The 23,805-nt window shown below is 33.3% G+C and overlaps 1 protein-coding gene and 1 pseudogene across 1 annotated transcript; one reads left to right on the top strand and one right to left on the bottom strand.

The window, feature by feature from the left end:
- The first annotated feature begins 8,107 nt into the window (after nt 1-8,107).
- On the top strand, nt 8,108-9,370 carry LOC114735469 (transcription factor bHLH87). The gene has a single exon (XM_028923171.1). The coding sequence runs from the start codon at nt 8,108-8,110 to the stop codon at nt 9,368-9,370; it is 1,263 nt and encodes a 420-aa protein (XP_028779004.1).
- Nucleotides 9,371-15,464: 6,094 nt separating this feature from the next.
- Nucleotides 15,465-20,692, bottom strand: LOC114735467 (probable LRR receptor-like serine/threonine-protein kinase At1g05700; annotated as a pseudogene).
- Nucleotides 20,693-23,805: the final 3,113 nt, after the last annotated feature.

Genomic DNA, 23,805 nt, shown 5'->3' with positions numbered 1-23,805 from the left:
CTTCAAAACCACCATTATCAAGGTAAATGATATCTGAAATATAGGAGCAAGTTGGTAATTTGAACGAGATAAGATTGGGAAATGCGTTTTAAAGGCAGTGACCGAGTCTCTTCTCTACACATATCGCAGTGTTTGGCGATGTGCAAGGCGAAGAGACTGCTTCATAACAACACGTTGAAGCTGTAAGAAATTCGGTCAATCTTTTTTTGTTTTCGACAGTAACTTCGGTCAATCTTACTAGTTATTACACGTATGAATCCCATGAAACTCGGTTTTGGTTTCCATGCAATGCAACGATTGGATTCAAATTACAAACTAGCAAATCAAATCTCGTACGTATTTTATATGCAGATAATTTGTACTTTTAAAAACAAAATCTTTCTGAGGCACATTGTTGAGCGTCAAATGTTTTTTTCCTTTTTAGACCAAAAAGTAGGACGTCAAATGTTATACTCCCATCACTTGTCATGTGTACAAGAATTGCATATTTATAAGGAAGAATTACAATCAAGTCTAAAAAAAAAAAATTACTAAAAAGTCTTAATAACAACTTGAGGAGCTTGTAATGATAAGTCTTAGAATAGAAAATGATAAACTCTGAGATTTTTTTTTTGTAATTTTTTTTCCTTAGGACCTCATTGTAATTCTCTCTATTTATAAGATAGAAGTATACATTTGGTCATTTAATTTATATAAATTTTTCATTTGAATCCTTAATTTAAAAAAAATATATTTTCAGTCTTTTAACCTTAAAATCTTCAATGTTACATTTTTTTTTGTAATAATCATACTTATTTGAAAAATTAAATTTAATATGTTAGCATGTGAGAATATTTTATCAACATTTAGAATTTCATTGTCATTATTTTATTGTTAGTGATTTTAGGATGAAATAACTTTTTCTATTTTATCAACATTTAGAATTTCATTGTCATTATTTTATTGTTAGCGATTTTAGCATGAAATAACTTTTTCAAGTTAAGAACCAATCTAAAATTTTGTAGAAAGTCATTTACTACCTCCTGTCCAAATTATAAGATCTCATTTGTAATTTATAAACGAGGTCTTATAATTAAGATGTATATTTTTATTTCTTTATAATAGAAAATAATTTTAGATATATTCCTTTCTTGTATTGAACTAGTTATATATATATATATATATATATATATATTGCCATCAAGTATTGAATTGGCTATAATTACACTAATGTATTTTAGTTATATATGTCAAGATATTAAAAATATTAACCTTTAAATTTTAACCACTACTACTTGGCCATAGTTATAAAATCTCATTTATGATCTACAAACGATGTCTTATAATTAGGATTAGATATAATAATTTTTTATACTTAATTAATTAAAGAGGATAATGTTCAATTTAATTTTCTCTATTTTGGAAAATTATTTGAAACATATACCCAATAAGGAGCTTAATTCCTATCTTAGTTTCGATGCAATTAATGACTTCATAGTTTCAATGATTAGAATTAAAAGAAAATGTCAAAAAAGCTTGACTTGATTAATCGATTTCATCACATGGTAATTAACCTCCTATTGATTCAGGACACGTGGTGTGGAAATCGGATGATGCTACTAACTTGTTTGACTTTTATTTTAGTCTTAAATATAAGACTATGATTTACTTTGTTTATCATATTTATCTATTTTTTACTAAGATATCCTTGTTTTACTAGTAATTCTAACCAATACACTTGATGAGCAATGATATTTTAAGAAACACAATGCCTATTTATTAAAAATAATTAACATAACTAATTTTTTAATTTACTTAAATTAATTATCTACCTTTTATATTAGGGATCGGAGATAGTAATTAAAATGGACAAGGCTTGTATACGAACATCCTTATGAAACAACACATGGGTTTTAAGATAAGTCATGGCTCTCAGCTCAAAAAAATAAAAAAGGGTTCTTCTTTTTTTTTTTTGGTTTAGAGTTAGTTTAGATAAATAAGAGAAATAAAACTGATTAGGATCTCTTATTTATGATGAAATTTAACTCATATTAGCTCTTATATTGAGCAGCGGATGTAGTATTTCAATATTAAAAATTTCTTGACAATTCTTCTGTCTATTGGATTTCAAAATCTCTCTCTCTATTTTTTGTCTTTCATTTATTATAGTGTGTAAATAGTTTTTTTTAAAAGGTATATATATTAAATTGGAGTAAAATTAAAAAATTAATACAATTTAAGATTTTTTTTAACTTATGTGAAATATGGTGAAAGTATCTTATAAATAGGACGAGAAGAATATTTTTTTTCCAATTGAATATTCCAACTTCCCACCTCATGGTTAAAAAAACTTTAAGCTGTTTAGTGGTAATTGGATTACAAGACCCTGACAATGAATTTCAAAATCTTCGAATAATAGAGAGATGTGTTTATGTCTTAAGATCTTGGTCCCTCCCCGCACTATATCATTATCAGTTTTATATGTTACATGAGACTTAAATTGTAGGAGGGATTATAATACAAATCCTTCTGAATTTTGTAATCTGCTTTCATGTATCAATATATTATAATTTTTTCCCCCAAAAAAAAAGTTCCTTTTCTTTGTTTGAAGGTATCTTCAATCTATTCATCATAATTCGTTGCTATAAGAATGAAAAGGAAAATATCATCTTATTGGAAATCCCAATTATGAAAAATTCCCTTTCTTCCACTTTACGCCTAGAAAACATACTATGGTTATGAAGGAAGACCTTTTAGTCCAAAGTAGAATTAGCATAAAATATAATACACTATTTCTCATTCTTAATATAAGATTTACTTTGTTATTCAATTTCACTACTTTGATTTTTGTCATTAGATATTCATGATTTGGACAATAAAAAATAATAATAAATAGGAGTTAATTCATAAAATTAGGCGTCCATCATACAATGCAAATCTTTTGATTACAGATGTTATATTCTACATAAATTGATAAGAGGAAATTTACCTCATTTTTCCTTGACAATTTTATTTGACGACACTCTTAAATTTGAATGCAGGAAGAAGCACTTACAAATCACACCCGCACTCACATATATTGTGATTAATGAACTTATACTATAATTAATTAGTAAAGTTATAAGGAGAAATCACATGTTTGATTCCACAATTCAAAAAATAAAAATAGTGAGTTGGATCATTCTATTTTCCCACCTATAAATGGATGCTTGTATATGAGAAATGGAGAGGGAAGGGGGAACTTGCTTGTAGGACGACGAGGACAAGTCATAGATATGTAAATTCCTTTTTCAAAGATAGATGGCGACCACATCGCATCGTAACCTTTTCCTATCTTCTCATCTTCACATTCTGCCCATTCCATTTTGTACCAACCCTTTTATTTATATGCTCTCGGATGCTATCACATATTCAACAAGAAAATGCAAATATAATAAAGGTTAAAGTATAAAATTTGTTTAGAAAGTTTTTCACTCGAAAGTGTTGAGTATCTGAGAGTTTTTTAGAATGCAAATTTACTCTAAAAATTTAAAATTGTAACAATATTATCATTTAATGTTAAAAAACTAATGTTAGGTATTAAAATAGTGATGTTGATTATCAACATTTTTAATGACAAAGAATAATATTGTGATGATTTTAACAATATTGCCCTTTGTCATTAAAAATGTGTTTTGCCTTGAAAATCAGGATTATGTGAAACCCAACCTATGCACATCCTTAATTGAATTATTCCTAATTATTAATAAGATACTCATCCGATCCTAAATATAAGACTCTTATACCAGTATGTATAAGGGTATTATATTTAGAACTGGAGGAGTACTACTTTTAGTCCTTAGTGTCTACTTCTAGTTCTCAACATAAAATTTAGTTTATACTGACACTTGCTGACAAAAATGAAAAAAAAAAAACTCATGCAAGCAATATATATATATTTGAAGATAGAAAATAAAAGGGAAAAAAAGGGTTAGAGCTGCTATTATTGAGGGGTATTTGGGTTTAGTAAAAAGTGCTTTTAAAATTTTTTTTTTAAATCGAAATAAATTCTTTTACATATTTATTTTTATACCATAAATATATTTTTAAAGTTATGTTTTTGATTCCATTCAAATACCTCCTGAATTAAACCTGAAATAGACCCTGAGAACATAAAATTTGAGGGAATAAAATAATATTATCAGGATAACGTTAAGATAAATTTAAGGAAGAGGAGTGGGATCAGATGGATCACATGGTCCCATCTCCTGACTACAACTTCTCCGTTTTGATATTCCATTCCATGTGACCGACGTCTATCTCATCACATTTATATCCAATCAAAGATTGCCACGTAGGAATAAGGGTGCTGACTTCACGTGAGGATGCACTGTTCAAATTGGAAAACGGGTACCGTTTATCTAAAGCGTAACACATATACCTGCAGGGATTGGTCTACATGATAAGCGGCTTGGTACCGCTTAAACGAGCTCTCGAGTTCGAGTTTCAACGTATATAGAAATCCCTATTAGGAGACTTATCCACCATAGCCAAGTGTGCGACGTGGGTCGGATCCAGATGTAACCGGAACAAAATTCTGGTGAACTGAGTGGCAACAAAAAAAAAAGTGTAACACATATATTTAATTCCAATATTTTTATCTCAAAAATAAAACAAAACAAGAATATTATTGAAATTGCCTATTTTAAGGTAAATAATTTTGTAAATTAATGCTAAAATCAAAACTAAAACAAGAAATTAATAATGAAGCTAATCTAGTTAATGATAGAATATAGAATAATATACGTGTTGACAATATCGTCTCATTTATGTATTATTTAATGGATAACCATCTAAACTGAATCCACACATCTATATTTTATATTGTCTATCTAATATGTATAAATAAACTTGAATTAATTATAAATTGAAAATAATATATAATTTAACTCAAATTTAATGCTATGCATAAGCCTATCATTTACTATATTTAAAAAATATTTAACTGAAAGAAATGAGTTTGTGTTCATTAAAATTGTCATTACCTGATTGTATATAATAATACAATAATATCATTATGAGAAAATGATTTTTGTTAAAAAAAAAGAAGGTAAAATCACTGAATACTTGATATTAGAGCTTGAATGGAGTGAAAGGAACTTAATATTCTTTTAATAAAATTAGATATCCAAATGTTACAAGTAAAAGATTATACTAGAAGAGTTATTCACTTATTCTTTATAGAAATTTGAAATTAAATTATTTTATAATATTAAATATTAAAAAAATGCTATTAGACAAATTTTTTTTTTAGGGATAAGACAGCTCATGTCCACTAGAATGACCCTGAAATAAGGCAGGGGCGTGATACAGAACGGACATTCATTAATTATGATTTTGACAAATTTTTTTTAAAATTAAAATGACATTTTTTTCAGTAAAAATAATCCTGTTCAAAACACTATTAAATATACATGCAGTGTCCTTCAAAAATTTAAATATTGGTTCATCTCAGGTTAGGAAATTTTCTCATTTATTTCTACACGCGTTCTCGTTTCCAAATGGACCACTTGGCCCAGATGTCAGGGCCCACCGAAATTGTTTCCATTGAGGCTGCCCTCATTCACACTCTGCCTCAGGGTCAAACCATCAATTCCCAATAATTTGCAAGTATTTTATTATTATATTAGCATACATTATTCCTCCTTATTTTCTTGGGAAAAATATTTACATTATATTAATCATTTTAATGAAAAAAATAATTTTTTAAGATTTAAAAAGATACATTATGTTGGCAAAAAGAATACATTACAATGTCATTTTGTGCTGCAAAAGATAAATTGCAATTACATCCAAATACTACTAAACTTAAAATTTTAAGAAACATGTAGTTTCATAAGTTATGTTGTTAATTAAATAAATAAACATTTGTGTATTTTGTTTAAGATAAAAGAGGCCATATAACTGTTTATTCTCCTTAATGATTGTAAATGATAGTTGAATTAACTCCTCCGTAAATTTTTTTTTTATCAAAACAATTATAATTACCAAAGATGATTTGAGATGTGTATGGTTTTTTGGAAAAAGGGTATGTGATTAATTTAATAATAGTTATATTATTTACTTAAAATATAATAAGTTGATAATAATAAAAGAAAAGCCAACATAGTTGACTCAAACTTCATTTTCATTAATAGAGAGGGAAGGGAACAAGATCTCGATAAGCTGAAATCATGAATGACATTTTAGATAAATTTTGGTCAATCAATTTGTGCCCTTTAAACCGTTTTGTTGAGCTTCTCACAACATAACTAAAGAGACCATATCTATGTTGTCTAACTACCATGAGGTCAAAATTTTGGACATGGATTAAAAGCAAAATCATATCTCTTGTTTTAAATTATATTCTATTTTTATTACGCTCTTTGTTGAATTGAATTAGATAACAAGGGGGAGGAATTGAGGAATATTGACAATAAGAACAGAGATTTGTTTAGCAAAAGTCATTGGAACCCATTCATACTGAGCTGTAATGATGGCTAGCATGTGATAAGACCCATCTCAGCATATTTGAGAGTGCACTTAGCTAAAAGAATTGTATACCCAACTTGCCTTCTTCTTCATACTTTTTTTAAAAAAAAAAAATTTTTTTTGAGCAAATAGCAGAAGGAATTTAATGTTCCTTAACTGATAGTGGAAATTTTCAATCTCATGAATTGAAAAAACCCATGTTAGTAAAACTATTTATCTAGATTAGTGAACAAATATTGAGATATATGCTTGTAAGCAAGATCCAGGTTGAAAGAGAACTTGGGTTTGCATAGATGTACCCAGAAAGGAATTCCGTAAAAATGTGAAGAAAATAATGTTAGGTTGCAGAAAGTTTGAATCTTTACTTCTGTACTGTGATTCTGATTTTATCAGTATAGATTCCTCTTGAAGTCCCACAAAGCCTTCACTTTCAGTTTGAATGCTTTGATGAGTGGTAGAAAGATGACCCCATTATCTTTATATAAATATGTGTGTGTCACAAGTTTACAAGAATGTAGCAGAAAGTGAAAACATCACAGGCCATGATTAAAACTATGATTAAAACAGAAATCTTTTGGAAAGAGTAAGTGATATTAGTATTAGAATTAGAAGATGCTCTCACTTTCCCTGTAATTTTCACTGCAACTTTATAGTGCGCATGAGAACTTGCAATATGCAGAACAAATCAAAAGGAGGTCAGAGCCTTTACCCCCTTAAAAAGAATACAAGTGATTAAAAAATAACATAAAGATATATATATATATATATATATATATATAAGCTAATAAATAACCAGTTTCAGATTCAAAAATTCCTCTCTCTCTCTTTCTCTCTGCTCTATCTCATTCATTCATATGCTCCCCATCTGCAAAATTTAGTCTCACATAACGCACCCATCTGACCCAAAAAGCCTTATCTTTTTTCAAAACTATAATATTTTATTAGTGCCTATTTATTATTAATAGTGTCTTGACGCAGTTGTCCAAGTACCAATATATTTCTTATTAAATAAATCTCACACCATTTGTTCTTCCTGTTTATATAAGCTTCTCTTCAACAAACTAACATCATTTCTGCTGCAGGTCTTCCATGGCAACTCATGAAGGTACATCCTTTCTTCTTTCCTTTGTATACTCTGTCTTTCGGTTCTTAGATGTATCCTCTCTCTCTCTATACGCGCACGCACTCAAACACACAATCAACCAAAAGCTCCATAGTCCAGTGCTCAAAGTTCAATTTCCATATCTGATATAAGCTTTGGTTGTTTTTCTTTTATTTTATTACAGTTTTCATCATATTCTGAATCAAAAGAAGCTCACATATATATAAAAGTTGGGTATCAATTATGTTCTGCTCTGTTTCTCGCGTTAAAGACTCACACCTGGTTTCCTGAGTTGGCTAGCTCTTGAATTCATATTCTGGTGTTGACAGCAGTTAGATCTAGAACTGGTAAGTCCTTCAACGCTTAATCATTGTAATTTATCTTATATAGTTGACACCTAAATCGGGTCTGTTTTATATATACACATACTCATGCATACACAAATAATGAACTTTCATCTGACTAGATCTCTGAATTCTTGAAATTTGTATCAGAAGTTATATTTAGTCCTTATCAATGGATGGTCTAAGTTGGGATGCCTCACATGCTGTGGAGAACCTGCCCATGTTTTGGAGCAATATAGAACAAGAAGAGCTTGAAGCAAGCTTGAATCCAAGCTTTCCTAATAATCCAATGCAAGAGATGCAGCCTCTAACGGGTCGTCATCATCATCATCTATATGCAAATTCTGGAAAAGGATTGATCAAAGAGATGGTTCAATTATCGGAAGCTGAAGCAGAATTAGCAGCTACTACAAGTTCAAAGACAAATCTGTCACAGCTAGTAGGTGGGTCCAGCTGGGCTGGTGGATCTTACAGTATGAATAACCCATTTGGTAATTTTGATCCTCCAGAATTCAACATGGCCCACCAACATCCACAACTTGTCAATAATGGCTCAAAAAATGGTACCTTCTCTGCTGAGTCACTAGATTGCTTGCTCTCAGCTACAAATAGCAACACAGACACATCTGTTGAAGATGATGGAGTCTCCATGATCTTATCTGATTGCAGAAGATCAAACTTATGGAGCTTTAATTATAACAATGGAGGAAGTGAATCCGAGAGTACTACTAATGCTACCAATGCTGACCATGAAACATTATCTCAGGGTTCCTCAGATCTTTATGCAAATCAAGCTATAAAAATCGCAGAATCCACCAAGACTAAGTGTTCAAAAAGGAGCATTGATGATGCCTTTGACCAATATCCCTACTTCAACATTGAAGAAGGTGGTTCAAGTTCATTCAGGCTCATTAAAGAGAATGACAACAACAATCCACCAAAACCCAAAAGACCCAGATGGGATTCTAAGCTTCCAACTTCTTCAAACATCAATTTCAAGCAGCCCCATTCATCAACATCATCTTCCATGGAAGAACCAGACCCAGATGCCATAGCACAAATGAAAGAGATGATATACAGGGCTGCAGCGTTTAGGCCTGTGAATTTAGGAATGGAGGTGGTGGAGAAGCCAAAGAGGAAGAACGTGAGGATATCAACAGATCCTCAAACTGTGGCTGCAAGGCTGAGAAGAGAGAGAATAAGTGAAAGAATTAGGGTTTTGCAGAAATTGGTTCCCGGTGGAAGCAAGATGGACACTGCTTCAATGCTTGATGAAGCTGCAAATTACCTCAAGTTTCTAAGGTCACAAGTGAAAGCACTAGAGAGTCTAGGAAGCAGAGTTGAGGCTATGAGTTGTCCTCCTACTAGTATTGCCTACTCTTTTAACCCTTCTTTTCCCAGGCAGTTTAACCCTAGCTACCACATCGAACATTAAAATTCAAAGCCAAAATGGTTATCTGCTTCCAATGTTGTAGCTAGTAAGAATATTAGCAGATCATCATTTTCATTTTCTCTGTCAAACTCTGCAAGAAAATTCTAATGAATGACATCTGATGTTAGTTTCCTTTCGCCACATCTTCAATGACTTGTGTTGTTAAATTTCACTATTACCATAACTAATCATGCATGAGAAAATTGCGAATTCTTGTTACACTGTATAATATCTTTTCTTATAAGCTGAACTGGACATGATTAGACTATAAGTGAGGATGAAAGCAGAAAAGGAAGTGATTCAAAAAAGGATAAACTTTAAGCATACAAAAAGTCCAAGCAATTATAGCACCTATGATTAAGATAAAGGGATCTCTAGAAAGTGATAGTAACTTTCAATCATACTAGTAGTTTAATGTAATGCAACAGGTATAAGCACTTGGTTGAAGTTCATCTTTGTCTTCTGCGAGGTATTTAATTAATTTAATGAATGTGGTTTGCTTTATGTTAGCTAACCAATGCAAGACAGACATTCTCTTAAGACAACGTGAGACTGATCAGTCAGTGGTCCTGTCTCCTTGATTCAACCCAAAGCGTGCTCTTGAGAATATCAACCTCAAAACTCATTGCTTAGCACGTGGATTTCCTACCATTATTCTTCCTTTTTGGCCTCTGTGTTTGTCATAGCCACTATGTACAATATTAAAAAAAAAAAAAAAGCCAAAACAGACCACATTCTCTCTGTCATTCTCTTTCTCTGTCTTTTTTAAAGATTACAAAATCCTCAAAACGCTATAATGGACCTAATGATATTCTTAATGATGATGACTATGATAACGACGGCTACGACGATAAGTTATTTTGTGCTACTTCCATAGAACTTGTATTATTTTAATTAGGCTCGAAGATTTATCTTCACTATTAGTCACTCTATTGCACATGCCTATATGTTACTGTTTCTGCATGCGGTTTTAATTTCCATCACATACAATAAAAGTTACAGATTTATTATTCTTCCTTTTTTCTGTCTGTCATGCTTTTTAAGAGTTCTTTAATTCTACTTTTTTGGTTGACCATTAATTCATTGTGAACTTAAGAGGCCAACTATATTTTCCAGTATACAATGGTTTCTTTTGTTATTATGATTGAGTTTATTACTTTATTATGAGTTAAATAATTTGGTTTATCATCAAGCTAAACCTTGTTTGTTATCAATAATTTGTTAAGTGATAAAGTGCTATTTTCTCAACTTCTCGTGTTCATGAGGTGGAACATCAAACTTGTTTTTGATACCAATTACTCCTCCGATCCTTAATATAGGACCCAATTCTTGAATTAGTTTTGGTCCTAAATATAAGACCCATTTCTCATATTTATCAATTTTCTCTAAATTACCCTTATGGATATCTCCTCAACCATAGTAAAGTAGAAGTGAAAGATGAGGTATTGAGAAAGATGATTATGGTGTTTTAGGAAAAATGTGTCACTTTTCTTATAATTAACTAACTTACCTAACTTCATTAATCTAATCAAATTAGTTAAATGGGTCTTATATTAAGGACCGGAGGAGTATTATGACAGTTAATATATAAATTTTGTGAAGCATATGTAGTTATTATATACTACTTCCGGTCCTTAATATAAGACCTTGTTTGACTTTTATTTTGGTCCTAAACATAAGACTTTAATCCATTTTATCTATCATATTTACAAATTTTTTTCTAAGATAGTCCTTCTAACAATAATAATTCTAACCAACACATTTAATTTGCAAGGATATTTTAGAAAAGATAACACTTATTTATTACAAATAACTAATTTAACTTCTTTCCTTAATCTTCTCAAATTAGTCAACTAACTCTTATAATTAGGACCGGAGGTAGTATATAATATTATCTAAAATCTATTATTACCAAGTCAGATTTGAGTATTTATAGTTCAAGTTGAGAGTAGTTGTTTGAACGTGCAAGATTTTTTTAAAATATTTATGATGGCAAAAAAGATATTTTTTTTATTTATAAAGTTTGAATTTTCAAGCTTATATTACTTGAGAGGAGTCAACTCCTTTTTATTCAACTCAATCATTATTGGTAATATATGACTGTTTATTGACGAAAGCAGATTATAAAATTTCTTTTAATGTTAAAAAAATAAAAAAAAATTAATTGATACAGTATATGTGTCTTTTCATGTGTAATAATGTAGATCGCGTGTTGACGTTGATTGGATCAAACTTAAGGAAGCCATATTTGTTGGGGTAGTTGGGGATTTCTTACTAAAATAAAAATAGAAATTTTGTTGTGAAAGACACAACGACCAAAATTTCATGTTGTGTTTGATGTAATCAACAAAAATGGCATCCATTCATATATACAACTAACTTGCGTCTTCTAAAAATATCTTTTGCTGAGCTCATTTATTTTATTTTTCTTGTATGGTTTCGCAATTTGCACATACTGCTTTGATTCATCAAATTCTTCACATACTTATGTCATAGTTGTTGATTCAGATTTGAATTTGATTCATATTTTAGATAAGTTAGTTGACTCATACTATCGATCCTCAATATAAGAGCCAGATCACCAATTTGCTAATATTAAAAAAATTAGTTAAGTTAGTTTTTTATAATAAGTTGGTGATGTCTTCCCTAACATGTGTAATCCACATGAGGATTATTTTGAGAAAATAAATAAGTAAATATAAGAGATAAAATAAATTGAGATTTTATATTTACAATCAAATTAAATATTTAATTAGCTTTTATATTTAGCAACCAAAGTAACATGTCTAGTAGCATATGCTGATATAATAGAATGTATATAACTTATTTCTTTTTTCAATTCTTGAGAAAATTGGATTGAAATTATTTAGGCAAGGACTTTGTTTACCAACATTTTTTTTATCTGTTTCCAAGAAAAAAAAAGCATTGCTTATTTTTTGTTGCCCTTGTGTTAACTTACACACAAGCAGAAGGTAGTATTATTTTTACGAAAGAAGTTAATCTTTAATCTCTAAACTTCACCTAGGTTAGAAATTGGTTATTACAGTAATTGATAATAGGAAAGAAGATAAATGAACTAAACAGTAAAATATCAACTCAATCTACATCCAATATATCATTTCATATCCTATTTATAGACCTACCCTTCTTGTTATTTACCTAATTACCCTCACTAGTGCTATTACCACATATCAATATGCTGCCCCCAACAAGAGATACTTGTCCTCAAGGATCAGTACAAAAGCAGAAAGTAAAACATAGATTTAGCATAGGACTTTTTCTTTTTTTTAAATAAGGAAAAAATTAGTGGACATCAAAACCCAAGCATGTTGCAATCTTCGTCAGTCCAAAGGCCCCATTGTCACGTTCCATATTAGCCCATGTGATGATCCCCATTGCGACATATAACATGCACCCCACATCCATCCACAAGCCCTTGGACCCATATACGTTAAAGGCCTAACCAGTATCCAGATTATTGGGTATAGCACCATGAGGATGAACCCCATTTTCAATAGGTTTCTGCTTGCTGCCACGTGACATCCACCGTAACCACTTTTGGAGCCAATCCTCGTGAACGCACATCGCGGGGACAAATTCAGTAACTCCCAGCAATAATCCGACGCCCATGATTACTTGCACAGCTTTTTCCGACCCATCTCCTCCAACGGCATCTCTACCCGACCCAAATGCAAAGTCAACACCGTTCGTGAAGATCCGTTTCTTGCCATCATCAATCGACATCACTTTCCGAGCAATGTGGTCGGAACCCCTGTGATTGCTGAGTGATGCGCATTGCTCGGATGAAGGTAGAGGAGTTCGCATGAATGAGGAGAAGAATACTTGCGGTGGAGAAGGAGGCATACAACGTTGTTCATCGCAACTTTCCCATCCTTGCACCAGCGAAATTTGAAACCCAGAGGGAGAAGAATTCTCTTTGAAAAAGCTAGAACGATGGGACCACATACTCAAGGTTGAGGTGTTGTTGAGACTCCATTGTCGAACCCATGATGTGAACAGCTTTGGTGAGTGAGGTGATGGCTGAGGAAGATAAGGATTAGGATTAGCATGGCTATGCATTGCTAAGTCAGAATTGAAGTTGCGTGTGGTATTTGCATTACTCGGCAGCTTAATTGGAGAGATTGAGAATGATTGATAACACACAGGTGGCTGGAATGCTGAGAAGGACAGTAATGCAGAAGACAGAGGCGTGCTTGCAATCATTGAGAACGAACTGCTAATCATGAACGAGTAGGGCAGCTGAGGCTTGGTCTTCATCCCAAGTGATTCCCGTAATGGGTCAGACTTAGGGTCCAGAATCGAAGACGATCGTAATGACTCAAAAAAACTAGTTCCAACAATGAACGGAGAAGCGGTCATCGGAGAAAACAGTCGAGCAGAAAGGATTGAGGGTGTGTTATCGGGCACACCTTGGCGAGGTGGGGAGTTCAGTACTCGGGTCGCTCGACCATTTCGACGATGCAAATAGAGAAAACCATGGCGGCGAAGCGCATCGGCACCTTCATGACTTAGCAGAGGCTCTGATTTTGTCAATTCTCGATTTGCTCCCACCTTCTCTTCCATCTCAAGTTTTCCTTCTTCATTTGCGTCAGTTTCATCGACTAGAGTCGGATCGCTCACGTCCGCAGCAACATCGTCATTTTCAGATGGCACGTGTTTGTTTGAATCAGCTGCATTCAGCTTCAAATCCTCAACAGCCTCTGTTTCTAGAAGTTCATCACTCATGTCTTTAGCAACAGTAATGGCGAGATTAGAAATCTCACCGGATGTTTCCTCTATTCCTTCCGATACAGCATGATTCAGGATCTCGAACTCCTTTTGCTCACCTATTCTGTGTTCATTGTCGAGGTCTCGATTGTGTGGTCCATATTAGTCTTGAAAATCAGCCAAACGCATTGCACTGGCAAGAGTGGTTGGAGTGAGGAGGCAACAACTCCTTGGATCTCTGGACAAAGTCCATTAATGAAGATGTCGATGGCTGTTGATTCTGATAAGTGTGTGCGTGACAGAAGAGTTTCAAACTGCTCTTGATACTCTAGTAGAGTTGTTTCTTGCTTCAATTGGAGCAATGCAGTGATTGCCGACAAGATCGATCTTCCGGCGACCATCGGAGGTGGCAGCCAGAAGGCTGGCTCTGATGCCATTGATAACAGTAGAGAAGAGAAATGAACTAAACAGTAAAATATCAACTCAATCCACATCCAATACATCATTTCATATCCTATTTATAGACCTACCCTTCTCGTTATTTACCTAATTACCCTCGCTATTGCTATTACCATATATCAGTAATACTTTTAATTTGTTAGTCTCTCCATCATAATCCTAACTAAATGTTGTTTAATTGAAGCTAAGAAGGCTAATGATGTACTAATATCAAAAGCCACGTTGGATAAGTTGGTGCTTACAAAGCAAGAAGTTGTTGACATGGCGAACCACATGGGTCAACTAATTTTTTTTTTTTCCTGGTTACAAGTGTCAACTAAAGTTTTTGTCTTTGGTACAATCAACTGAAGCTAAATACTCCTTCTGTCCTTAATGTAGGATCTAATTTGAAAGTTGATATTGATCTTATATGTAAGACCTATTTTACGTGTTTATTAATTTTTTTCCCAAATTAACTCTATTGGTATTTCCTCAACAATAATAAGAAAGATGATTAGGATGTTTTAGACAAAATATATCATATTAATTAATTTAGCAAATATTTTTAATTTACTCAAATTAATTAATTAGGTCTTATATCAAAGATTGGAAAGGTAACTTCAATTTGTCTTTTTGAAAATCATAGTTAGGCTTGGGCTGTTGCTGGGCTCTTCATCCATTGACCAAATCCAGTTTCATGTCCAAAACTCGATGGAGAATTTTATAGGCCTCCTTTTTAATTAATTAATTATTTAATTTATATCTGGTTTTTTTTTTTTTAAGGTACAAACATGGGATGTGATTCTGGAAATACAATATTATGTCTGTTCATAATTACTAATCGAATTCGTCTCCACAGAAGCTCTCTCTTTATGTACCATGCTGAAACAAAGAAAGCACAATGTATTTACTATTTAGCACTGAACTATGACTATCTAGCCAAAGAACTCTCTCCACTGATTCGACCAAATGAGTAATCAATTTGACTTTGAATTCCACGGGCTATCTCCATAGCCAAACATTGTCTCAATTCCATCACTACGTGACTCATTGTTGGCCTGTTTAAGGAAGAAGGTGCCACACAAGCCATTGCAGTGTCCAGTGCTTTTGTTGCCGAATCAATATCAAAGTTTCCCTGTAATCTTGAATCCACCATATCAACAATCTTGCTTTCAGCTAGCATGAGATTAACCCACTGAACTATGTGAGGTTTTTCTTCAGTCTTGGCTATGGCAGGTTGTCCTGTGATTATCTCAAGAAGAACAATCCCAAAGCTATAAACATCACTTTTTTCGTTCAACTTGTTTGACATATTGTACCTGCATGACAGAAAAACTGCAACTTAACCTATGGCTTAAGAGAAAAACACAAGAAGAATATATGACTAATTCGGCTTAGGTAGCTTAGAGGGCTAGCAAAAACTTACTCGGGGTCAAGATATCCTGGGGTGCCAGCTATCACAGTAAATATATGCGTATCATCTTCATCACGAAAGATTTTTGACAATCCAAAATCAGCTATTTTTCCACGAAAAAATTCATTCAGTAAGATGTTTTTGGACTTAACATCTCTGTGAACAATCGGTGGCTTACAACCCGTATGCAGATACTCCAAGCCTACAGTTAGAAGTGAAGAAACCTTTGCTGCATAAACGGAAGGTTCAAAAGGAAATTAAGGGAAACATTATTTCTTTGCTAACCTTCTGCGGCATCCACTGCAATTTGTAGCCGTTGTTTCCAGTTCAAGATATTTACATTTTTCTCTGCATTAAAATAAGTTGCATAAAAATTTGCTCAGTTGTATACACCTAGATTTGATTCTTGAATCAACTTTCAAACTTCACCTTAAGATATATACTTAGTTATATACGGGCTGTTTAATGTCTCTTCATAACTTCCTTATAAGGAGTAAATTTTTTATGGACTCGAGGGATCATATGGCAAATACCTGATAAATGCTTGGCTAAGTCGCCATTAGCCATATACTCATAGATGAGGGCAACGTTGGTGCCATCGTCACAATATCCTATCAGAGAAGTCAAGTGTTTATGGTGAACTTTAGCAAGTTTTGCCTGTTAATCAGAAAGTGGTAACTTCAGTTTGTATGAATCTGAAGGTATCTCAAAATCTATATGAATGCATGTAGAATTGGTTGATAAGATGATTTGATAGCATGATATATTTATGATGAAGACTCAATATGTTACCATACCTCTGCCTGAAATTGCAGATATCCTTGACCTGAGGGAGAGAGCATTTTGACAGCAACCTGAGTGTTATTTATGATGCCGTGGTACACTGTTCCAAATGCTCCTTTTCCCAAAACGTTTTCAAAGTTGTTGGTAATGCTACAAACTTCAGCATATGTGAATTCTTGTTTCTTCAGCCCTAGCTCTTTGTTTATTCTGGAATAAGCACTCAGCTTCACTGGATAGATGGGAACTGTGTGATAAGAAAGAGTATGCTTATGCAGTAAAAAGAAACACCCCCCTTCCTTTCTGATTTACTTGTCTTGCAGAACACAGTCAGACTTCCTTTGATAAATAGGATGACTGTGTTCATTAGAAGCAGTCTGACTTTTTTATTTATTGGTCTAAAACTTCTATACCCAAGAAAGAAAATTTTGCCTCCTTACTTGAATTTTTACCAATAGAATACATTAGACATGTACCTATTTTTTTCCTTCTGGAGATGCAGAAAGTAATTGTGGCTGCCAGCAGCATGAAGGCTCCAGCTAGTGATGACACTAATGGAATGACGAACCTTGCCTTCCTACTCTTACATGAGTCTTCTGAAGAGCAAAGATTTGGATTTCCGCCAAAACTTGCATTTAAAATGAAAGTTGAACAAGTCATAACACAACAATCTACCAAAGAACAACTGATGATAAGAGCATTAGCTTAACCAGCGCTTCTAAAATTGAACAGAAATTAAATGCTAGATTGTATAAAGCTACTCTTGACTTTGAGATATGATAGATTACTTCTAAACTCCAACACTGAACAACGAATTCCCCTTGAGATTATAAATTTGTGCAGATAACTCTCCTGTGATCGGTTAGTTATTTCACTAGTAGAAGCATACACTTCAAAAGAATTATCCGCACATTCACACGACCTAAAGTCCAAAAGGATTACTTACCCATAAGCCGAGGTTGAAGATGGTTATTTGCACAAAAAATGTAGTGAAATATCAAACTGACTAATGAAACAAGGTTTATTTACACCAATTTAAAGTTTTAGGGAATTTATTGATAAATTTTAGAAGTATGCTCAAGATCCCAAGTTATGGGGTACTATTCAAATTAGCTAAGAGAATTAAAAAAATACAACCATTTTCACTTCATTTACTAACACTCACTTCAATCATAAAACTTAAAATTATCCATCCTTTGGGAGTTGAGAATTTTGGAATTTAGGGCTGCATATTCCATTCTTGCACAAGAGAAAATGGTATAGAGTGGCATCCCCGTTAACTGAAAGGGTGAAAGTTTAAGAGACTAAATTTTTAGTTTAAGAAAAATGAATTTCTCTCTAAATGAAAACTTCAAAAGGAGCATATATACCTGAGTTTAAGTGATCCATTCTTTGACTTCTCAATAAGTTTTGTAGGAATTGTTCCTGATAGCTGATTGCCTTCCAGTTCTCTTCAATAAACAAAAAATATCAGTTTTAGTATCTTGTTCTCTAGAATATACATGTTTTTATGAGGAATTTAAGAACCCAGGTGAAAATTGAAACAATTTACTTACAGAACCCTCAAGAACTGCAGCTGAGAGAGGAAACCAGGTACATCTCCAACTAAATTGTTGTTTGACAAATCCCTAAAATGATAATAAATTATATTCACGGATCCTCAACTGTAAGTTATTATTTTCTAGAAATTGAGATACTTACAAGTACTCGATCGCCTTCAAATTGGATATGTCTGGAGCTATGTTTCCAGTTAATCCTCCAGACGATAAGTTCCTGAATGCAAAGCAGTATGGAAGTTCATCACTACTGTTAAAGGGAGAATTCAAACTGTAAAATCTTCAACTTTTTCAGGGCTATTTTATTCAAAACTCACAAGGAGGTGATCCTTGGGAGGCCAGATCCATCATAGCTGCAGTTAAGACCGTCCCACAAGTATGCCCGTGGAGTACAAGGGTCTCCTTGCCAGTTTCTCTTGATCCCATAAGATAATTTGATGTTCGTGATTGCATCAACTTTTATAATACAAGTAATCCAGTCAAATGAAATAAAGAACTGTGAATAATCATGATAATACTTGAAGAAACTGCAACCGGTGAACATACCATCTGTTTGCTGTGTTTGTGACTGAGAGAGGTCCTTAGTCATATATATCTCAATGGCATTGAAAGAGGAGGAAGAGTAGATCTATCCGTTGTATTGATCCAAACATCAAGCCAACGTTGAGTTGTCATACCCCTACTATAATACAAGGTTTTAAGGTACAAAGGACTGATATCAGCCATTAAAAGGTCTCCATTCAAGAATATGTCAAATTCTCTGATTTGGTTTGCTTGGAGTTTCTGGATTTCAGCAAAGTACAAGTATGCGTTGTATATGGAGGGATTGTGCCCAAGCTGGAAGCGAAATTCCAATTTGTTGCTGACGTTTGCTGGAGTTGCTGCTGTTCTCATGACAGTGGAAGGTGGGTAAGTTATGAAGTCGGATGATGATGATCCTTCGTCTACAGGGAGTGATGTATTTATCTGTCTCCAGTCTTTTGAGTTAAAAGGTGTCCATATTCGATCATAGATGTCATCTGGGTACCTTCAACATTGGGTGAAACATCAGTGAGTAGTAAATTGAAACTCAAATTTCCAAGAAAGGTTCATCTTTTATTTCTTCAACTATAGGTATTTTCTTGCAATATAGTTCCTTGTTAAGAAGATATCTTCAGTTTTGTCCATTAATCCTATTTCCATCCATAAATATAGACCTTGACCTAGCCATGGAATTCTTAATTAGAAAGCACTAATCTTATGAAATTCTTCCCATTTTCTTTGTTAGTTAGATTTTCATGATGTAATGACTCACCTGACTGATTCCCCATCCTGCAGCCCTATATCATACCGAGCCAAGAGCTGCAGGGAGCTGGCGAGATAGGCATTGCTGTCCAGAACTCTTAGCTCCAACACTGATATGAAAGGTTTACCATTGTTGGTGTTAAAAAGGCACACATGAACGTAATCTGATGAAGCAGCATAAATTATTTCTTTGGTTACTATCTCAGATGCATTCTGAAACGTCAGGGAGTCCCACCATTTAGCTCCCAGATAGATATCAAATTTGGGGAGAGAGTTTTCACCGTCATAGTTTCCATACATGAACATGGCTCTCACTAAGAACTTTCTGCTCCTTCCTTGAGGAGCAGCAAGAGTATAGCAGTTCCTGCTTCCTTCTGGGAAGCTTCTAACATTCCGGAACTGCTTTTTAAGGGTCTGCGTCTTATGTTTAGATGATATGCTGTGACTAAGTCCAGTGGATATGATGTTGGAGTCTGAAGTATAATAGATGGAAGTAGTTTCATCTGTGTAGCTTGGTTTATCCACAAATCCACAATCAATACTGATAAATCCTGCAAAAAGGGTAAGATTCAATGATTCATTTGCAAGAAATATGAAGATGTGATTGCAGTCAGATGAGCAAGATCGGATTAGCCAACCTGATTGGTTCTGAGAATGAACAAGAACTGCAAGAGTCAAAAGTTGAAGTAATGCCAACTTTTGCATTTGAAGAGTTGAAAGGTTTTGCAGACTCCAAAATTACCTTGTTCTTTTGGAAAAAAAAAAATGCCAACTTTTTGGCTCACTAATTATGTTATTCATTGTCTCCATACTTCTTTGAAAGAAACATCAAACAATTAAAAAAAAAAAAAGACGGGAAAAAACACAGAAGAACCGGTTCCTTCTTTAGACCAATTCTAAAGTTGAATTCTTCAACTTAAGATGTAACCTTCTCTTTTATTTAGTTCATCGTCGTTGAGCAGAGGTTAAGGTTGTACCTGTAGATGAAATCTTGGATTTCTCATAAAATACTTAATTCAACAATCAGATGGAATTCCACCAGAATTTGAAATTACATGGCGAACTAGAAGGGTCACTGGAACCAAGCATGGCCTGCAATGTTCGACTTGGGCAAATAGTTGACATTCTGTTAATCAAACTAGTTCTCATATCTCGGGCCAAAAAAAACAAAAAAGTTACGTGCCAAACCTTGAGATGACTACAATTAGTTATATATAGTATATCTACAAAACTTTTGCCATGTGGTGACTGTCCTCCCCCCCCCCCCAAAAAAAAAAACCAGTAGTAGACTTCTACAAAAATCTTATCTGATATCAGTGTTTATCAGGCTGTGCACAATTGGATTTCTCTCCGAAATATCAATTCCGATGCAATAGACATTCTTAGTTATCTTATGATCATAATCTGTTTACTTTGTTTTGATTACAAGAGAAAGACAAAGACGCATATCCACTTTTGAATAAATAAATATTCCAAAGGGCATAATAAAAATTGCCTGTTAGTTATATATCCATATATAAAAACAGATTGTCGCTGCCATTCTGCCACGGCCCCTAAACGATGTGTTGAAATTGTAAGTTTTTTTATATTAACTTGATAATGCGATTGAGTGATGTCTGACGCCATGATTTAGCAATTTTAAATGAGAAAATGATGATAAAATCCCTGGTAGGGATTTTGTGACAATAAAGTCTTATGGAATATGAAAATATCATTACAGTCTATGCTCTTTAATTGTATATAAATTTTGAAATTTATTCATAGAAATGTCCTTTTTCCGGGCCTTCTAGCCCAATGACATTAAGCACCTCCCTTAGGTCTTAAACTGTGAGCTTGACTCTCCATAAGTATGATAGGTGTATGAGTTCCTTTCATTGGATTAAGAATGACAAAAAAAATTATCAAAATGTCTTTTCTTTCAAAAGGTTAGGGAAAAAACATATCATTTCTGTTTAGAATCAAGTATCACATTCTTCTCCATAAAAGCCATCCCTCTGTTTCTTTCTTCTTCTTTTTTTCCTGATAAATTTTTATATGATATCAATATTGATCATATTGTGGACACTTGGACTGCTCTCACCCAACCCAAATACTAATCTCAGAGCAATGGACATTATCAGTGACAATATAATCCTTAATCAGTTAATATTGTTTTGCTGACAAGGTAAGGACAAACCCCTCTCCACATATGAACATAAACATGCTAGATATTCTCAAATTTGGAAATATGAACTTCTCTTTTGTTATTTATCGTTAGCAGGAGATTGACGTTGTAGTTGTAAATTGAACGGTGGGTTTTTCCCAGAGATTTAATCAACAGAAACAGAGCACGCAGTTGACCAGCGTAAATAGTTTAGTTCTCTGTTGGTCAAACTAGTACTTGTATATCCCAAATGTTGAAATGACTCAATTAGTTTATATTTATGTAGAAGACTTTTTTCATGATTATATTCAGATTAGTCATATCAATTCGACATGTTGAAACTCAAACGTGAGAATTTTCACACCAAGCACACCCCCCAAAAAAACGTGAATTCAGATTTTGGATAACAAATCATCTCAATGGAAACGCCGAAGCTCTTGGATTGCTTGTTTTTCCATCGTCTTTCGCTCGTCCTTGCAACAAGAGTCAGAGCAGATTATTTCATAATAGCAGCCAAAAATTTCAATTTCCAGTGATTTCGTCAAATATCTGGAAGTTTAATTCACGCACTAAAACTACCAATGAATAGCTTCTACACAAAAGCATTTGTACTTCCATCCCACAGTACAAAATCTATAAAATAATACTCTATTGATCCAATTCCGCGAATATACAACTTTCACCTCCCAGACCCAAAGTAATAGTTGATGGAACAGAATTGAAGCGAATACAGATCTTCATGTTACTGTCGAAGTAAAATTCAACAACAGTATGAAAGAAAACTTACTTCCAGAACTAAATCATACATTTTGCCCTTCTTAACCATTACAGAGGGCGAAGAGCAAAGAAACTACTCTGTTAGTTAAAAAAGAAGAAATCGGCACCAGCTTCCTAGTTGGTAGGACTTATTATGCAGCCACTGACCTCCTCATTTTTCATTCTTATTTCTTTTTCATATTGGAAAAGTAACAAGAGCGAGGGGTATTGAGCTTTTTATCATCCTACGCCAACTTAAACTCCCGGAATTGGATACTGAGTGGTGAGAGCTTCGACTTTTTTACGAAGGCTTGAAATCTGATCTTTCAAAGGAAATTCAGGGGATGACACAAACTGCATGAAGTCTTGGAGCTTTGTTCCCGGGGCCAGACGTTTGGATACTGAGTGGTGAGAACTTGTATTATTTTAATTAGGCTCGAATATTTATCTTCACTATTAGTCACTCTATTGACACATGCCTCTATGTTACTGTTTCTGCATGCGGTTTTAATTTCCATCACATACAATAGAAGTTACAGATTTATTATTCTTTTTTTCTGTCTGTCATGCTTTTTTTTTTTTGAGTTACATAGGAGCGGGATCGAACCCGCATCACTCACACACCCACGCACACACCCACACCACTGGGCCAACAGGCCGGTGGTTCTGTCTGTCATGCTTTAAGAGTTCTTTAATTCTACTTTTTGGTTGACCCTTAATTCATTGTGAACTTAAGAGGCCAACTATATTTTCCAGTATACAATGGTTTCTTTTGTTATTATGATTGAGTTTATTACTTTATTATGAGTTAAATAATTGGGTTTATCATCAAGCTAAACCTTGTTATCAATAATTTGTTAAGTAATAAAGTGCTACTCCTCCGGTCCTTAATATAAGATCTATTTAACTAATTTGATTAGATTAAAGAAGTTAGGTAAATTAGTTAATCATAAAAAAAGTGACACATTTTTCCTAAAATACAATAATCATCTTTCTTAATACCCCATTCTCCCTCTTCTACTTGATTGTGGTTGAGGGAGTATCCATAGGGGTAATTTAGAGAAAATTAATAAATATGAGAAATTGGTCTTATATTTACGACCAAAACCAACTCAATAATTGGGTCCTATATTAAGGACCGGAGAAGTATTTTCTTAACTACTTGGGTTCATGAGGTGGAACGTCAAACTTGTTCTGATATCAATTATTATGACAGTTAATATATAAATTTTGTGAAGCATATATAGTTATTATATATATAATAAATATCATCTAAAATCTAATATTATCAAGTCAGATTTGAGTATTTATAGTTCAAGTTGAGAGTAGTTGTTTGAAC

Source organism: Neltuma alba, unplaced genomic scaffold, assembly GCF_004799145.2.
Source record: "Neltuma alba isolate B1F8T4 unplaced genomic scaffold, ASM479914v2 tig00013209_pilon, whole genome shotgun sequence".
Taxonomy (NCBI): domain Eukaryota; kingdom Viridiplantae; phylum Streptophyta; class Magnoliopsida; order Fabales; family Fabaceae; genus Neltuma; species Neltuma alba.
This window is presented reverse-complemented; position numbering and strand designations above follow the sequence as displayed.

Coding starts and splice junctions, on each gene's coding strand:
- LOC114735469 (XM_028923171.1), top strand. CDS start 8,108: ATGGATGGTCTAAGTTGGGATGCCTCACATGCTGTGGAGAACCTGCCC.